This window comes from Drosophila sechellia, chromosome 3R (assembly GCF_004382195.2).
Source record: "Drosophila sechellia strain sech25 chromosome 3R, ASM438219v1, whole genome shotgun sequence".
In the NCBI taxonomy this organism is placed as follows: Eukaryota; Metazoa; Arthropoda; class Insecta; order Diptera; family Drosophilidae; genus Drosophila; species Drosophila sechellia.
In genome coordinates this window covers 16,458,968-16,463,711 of record NC_045952.1, presented here as the reverse complement: position 1 = coordinate 16,463,711, position 4,744 = coordinate 16,458,968, and the positions used below count along the sequence as shown (strand labels likewise).

The following is a 4,744-nucleotide window of genomic DNA, read 5'->3' as shown; positions in this document are numbered from 1 at the left end:
GCTTTCCTTTTCTGACATCCAAGGCCACTGGAGCAGCGAACATATAAGGCCAGAAGCGTGATTCCGCATTTTGCCCACCCAAAAACAGTTTCAAATTATGTTTGAAAAAATTATACAAAAAAAATTAAAAAAAAGGAGAGAAAAAAGCGGCGTGTAGCTGCGCACTGAATTGCAATGAAAAAGTTTTTAGTGATTTCCCTCAACAATAAAATAACTGTGCGGGAAAATAGTAAATACTTTTATTAAAACGTTTTGCAGCTTATTTTTCCCACCAGCTTGGGTAAACATATTTCAACTTTTATCATTTACATTCAGCTCCCCCCTATCGCATCCTCATTTCCCATTTCCGTCGAAAAACCTCCCATGCTCAAAGCAATTAATAATAAGTTAAGGACCGGACGGGAAAAAGTAGTTCATGAGCATATTATTATGGTTACCAAAAGGGGCGGGAATGTATTCATTTGTGTGTGGGGAGAGCAGGAAAATTAAAATTCGATTAATTGTCGGTTATAACGTGGGACATATCATGTTAATATAAGAATAATATGTTAAGTGTTACTGCCGATAAGTAAATTAAATAATAGTAATTAAATAATTTAATAGAAATTAAAATCGTATGGAATTTACAAAATTTTTTGGCTTAATACAAATTACATAAGATCATACCTTTACCAATATGCAAAAGCCTAGAATTCTAGTTCGTTGTGGGTCACTTGCTATGTAGGCCAAATAAAGATTTTCGTTAAAAAATGATTTCGAAATCCCAGAGAGTATAATCTAGGGACCTGGCTTAATAATCCCCAAGGTTTTGCAAAATAAAAATAACAATAAAATATCAGTCATAGAAACAACGGGCCGTTTCAATTAAACTAAAAATGGAAATGGAAAGGGGTAAGCCAAACAATGGGAGAAATTGAACTGAAATCAATCAGTTGATGGAATGCTTTTATAAAAATTACAATAATCATGAGTACATTCAATGAAATTCGAATCGGTTGGCATAGAGAATAGCAGCAGGGGAATTGCATGCACACATTTATATCCTTGATTTGTCCAGATTATCCAAGTCTCTGGTGAGGGTTTGCGTAGAATCCAATTCACATTTAGCGGTATTTCTCAACAATTTCAATTAATTTGTGGCCAAACTATTGAGACTTCTTCTACTCATTGCAACCGTTCTTCGACTGTAATTAAAATGGCTTACATTTAATCATTTTAATTGTGCAAAGCTTGGATTACACGACTGATTTATGATTCACTTGGGGAAGGGGGAAACCAAATGATGCCGGGGGAAATGGATATTAGACACGTTTTTGGGAGAACCCAACATCAAAGCAATGGAAATGCGATTTATTTAGGCCAATGCCATAATTACAACTCCAGGACCAAAATAAGATATTCCATCCCCCAAATTATCTTATATCATACTCAGATATAAAATGCCAGATGTGATGCCAATTACAGCATGTCAAACGCATTCATATGTTAATGACATATTAAATATGAGTATCTTTTTATAATTTTTATTGGAAATTTTATTGCACATACAAACATCGACTGTTATCTAAAAAAAAAAAATAATTGTAAAAAGTTTAGCTTGATGAAAGCAAACATTCACCTCAGTTCTTTAGCACTTTTTCTTATTGTTCTTTTTTCCTGCCTTTTTATCCGCTTCATTGATGAATCTGCAGATCTCGGTGGAGGAAAATGACTTTGGTCTTTCAATTGGGGCTCCCAAAGCCCTGGACCAAATCAGCTGGGACAGAACTCCCAGCGCCCGAGAAACTCCGAAAAGAACTGTGTAGAACTTCAGCTCCTTTAGGCAGTAGTGTTGCAGCAGGACGCCCGAATGGGCATCGACGTTTGGATACGGATTCGCCACTTTGTTGAGCTTCTTGAGCACCTCTGGTATGATCTTCCACAGGCGGGTCACCAGCTTTACGCCCGGATCATCCTTGCAGTGCTTCATGGCAAACTCGTTCTGCAGGACGAACCTGGGATCGGTGTCTCGAAGGACGGCGTGTCCATAGCCGGGAATGACCTGGAATATAAGTATAATACTACTACTACTACTGATCAGGAATTGATCCTGAAATCAATCTCACCTGCCCCCCTTTCAACGTATCATCGATGAACTTCTTTAGCTCTTCATCCGAGGGGTCATCGCCAATAGCCTTCCTAAGCTTTGTCAGCCAAACCAGCACTTCCTGATTGGCCAAACCATGAAGTGGCCCAGCCAGGCCGCACATGCTGGCCGAGAAAGACAGGAAGGGATCGCTGAGCGCCGTTCCGACTAGGTGGCAAGCATGGGCGGAAACATTGCCGCTCTCATGATCTGCATGCAGGATCATATAGAGCCGCATAAGATCAACGAAATCCTTTTCGGGCAGTCCAAGCATGCGACAGAAGTTGCCGGACCAGTCCTCCTTATGGTTGACCTCCCGTGAACCTTCGCCATCCTTAAACACGTTAGCATAGATGGAAGCCGCCACGGTGGGCAGCATGGCGATGAGGTTCATTGAATCCTCGTAGGCGTATTTCCAGTAGTCTGCACGCCGGGCCCCTTTGGTGTAAGCCTCGACGAACTGGCTCTGCGGATTGAGACAGGCACTGGCGGCGCACAACTGGGCCATCGGATGCACCCGCTTGTCCATGGAGTCAATCATCCGGAGGCAGTAGCGCGGAACTGAGCCCCGCTTCAGCCATTCCTTGGTCACTTCCTGCGCCTCCTTCTTCGTGGGCATCAATCCGGTGGTCAGCAGGAAGAAACATCCCTCGGGAGTTCCCTCTTGTGTGCCCTCTTGCACCCGTGGCAGTTTGGCACACACATCCTTAAGAAGTTTTCCACGGTAATAAATACCCTTGTTTTTGTCCAAGCTGGTATAGGAAACAAGGGAAAACCATAAATAATACCATGTAAATAAGCCAAATTTTTAAACCATTTAACTTAACATACCTCGATGTCTCGCAAAACAAAAGCGGCAGTCCTCGCATTCCTCCAATTACGCTATTAACACTGATCTGGCCAATTATTTTCTGGCCGTGCAGACACTTTATACCCAAAAACTTTTCACGTTCTATAGGAATTTTCTTTGCCAACTTGGCCTTTATGCCTTTGCCTTTACCATTTTTGCAATCGGGATATGAACGACATGGAACGCTCTGAAACAAAAAGGTCAGCGGAAATTCTACACCAATTATATAAATTACCTTGAAGAAGATTTTGAAGCTTTTGTAGTTATTGGTTCTTTGCATAGTGAAAGTTTCGCGAAAAAAGTAAATTTATATTTTATATTATGACCAAAGGGAATTTCGGAAACAGATGAATAGCTAGAGATTTGAAACACAGGCTACTTCATGATATTCACAAGCGTCAATAGATTAAAATGGTAGCTTGTGGATATTCAAATCAAAAATGTAAATGAAGTCGATTCCCTTAATATGCCAAACCAAACTATTTAATCTTTAGAGCCAGATTCCATAATTCACAGCTGCAGCTTCCCTGTTGAGTCCTGATTTAAGTGCAGTATTATTCCATGGCATTTCAATGTGGTCGTCTGAGGCCAAAAGGGGCTAAATAGTTGTCCGCAATTTGTCGAGTGTTTCCAGGGACCAACTTTAAGCTACAACCAAAATTAATTCCTGTTTGTTTGTCGCTTAACGAAATTTCTGGGTCATTTGTGTGGTACCAGAAGCCCACCCACTGGCACACACACACTCACACACACTTTCGCTCTCGACTGTGAAAACTGTGTATGGAATTGCAAAAAATTAAATATCTATTTGTAGTTTTGGGGCCATTGGGGAATTCAACTTTACTTTGGCTCATCTGCCAGAAACAGAGGGCTTTTGTGCGGAGATGTGGGGAATGCGAGCATGAGTGAGTGGAATTGGTACTTTGGCAGCGTTTTTCATCTGCCATTGCTGCACTTTGGGGAATTTTTCGGTTTTTGCCACCATGGCTATTGCCATTGCTGCTGCCCAGCAAATTTATATTTGTTTGTTTGCCGTTCTGATTTTGTCCAGCTTTGGGGCAATCAGCCGGTGCTCAAAAGGGGCCCAGCGAGAAAAACTACATAAAACTTTTCTTTTAATTAAAACATATTTTACACAAAAATCATACAAAAAAAAATGTATTTTCAAAATAAAACGTATAAATATGAAAATATTTTTGCACTGCTTCACTAACAGCCATCAAATGGAAATTAAAACTTCATCGCGCGGTAGATCTCGCCACGCTTTTTGTGCACCTTTTCCGGCTTGAATTCTCCGTAAATGGGCATTCAGTCAACAAGTATTCCACTCCGAGTTTATCCACTCATTATTCCCCTTTTTTTTTGTGCCATTCAGTTTTGCTTTTTATTAATTAACATTCAATTAGCGAATACGATTGTGGCCTTGCCGCATTCAAGTGGCATTTAAGCCTTTAACAAATTTCGAGCCGGCCATTCAGATATTCAAATGGCGCCCAATTCTAAAATGTTCGTTAAAATACGATTCACCTTTTTTTTCCCCCTGCTGTTTTAGTTTTATCTCTTTTGGCTGCTTTTAGTTAGCAGCACTCAATCGCTTTCTGTCTCGACACTGCAAATTACAATTAAATTAAGGCTATTTAACTTGAATATTTGGTAGAAGCATAAGTCAATTTATTAATATATATAACATTTTTAGCATTTTAAATGCATATCAGCAACATATCTAAAGTCTTAAGACATTTCCACATTTTCGGGGCTTCACTCAATTA

At 40.1% G+C, this 4,744-nt stretch overlaps 1 protein-coding gene across 1 annotated transcript; it reads right to left on the bottom strand.

Annotated features, from left to right (window-relative positions):
- Positions 1 to 1,422: 1,422 nt before the first annotated feature.
- Positions 1,423 to 3,386, bottom strand: LOC6606732 (probable citrate synthase, mitochondrial). Its single transcript, XM_002031493.2, has 5 exons — positions 3,211 to 3,386; positions 2,957 to 3,162; positions 2,106 to 2,877; positions 1,619 to 2,041; positions 1,423 to 1,564 (listed from the first exon to the last, which is right to left on the bottom strand). The coding sequence occupies exons 1-4, from the start codon at positions 3,253 to 3,255 to the stop codon at positions 1,628 to 1,630; spliced, it is 1,437 nt and encodes a 478-aa protein (XP_002031529.1). The 5' UTR covers positions 3,256 to 3,386; the 3' UTR covers positions 1,423 to 1,564; positions 1,619 to 1,627.
- Between the last annotated feature and the right edge of the window lie 1,358 nt (positions 3,387 to 4,744).

Bases quoted from the DNA above. Each gene is read 5' to 3' on its own strand.
- LOC6606732 (XM_002031493.2), bottom strand. From the start codon at position 3,255: ATGCAAAGAACCAATAACTACAAAAGCTTCAAAATCTTCTTCAAG. The intron at 3,163-3,210 runs GTAATTTATATA...TTTTTGTTTCAG, and splicing joins GCTTCAAAATCTTCTTCAAG to AGCGTTCCATGTCGTTCATA. The intron at 2,042-2,105 runs GTGAGATTGATT...CTTATATTCCAG, and splicing joins ATACGTTGAAAGGGGGGCAG to GTCATTCCCGGCTATGGACA.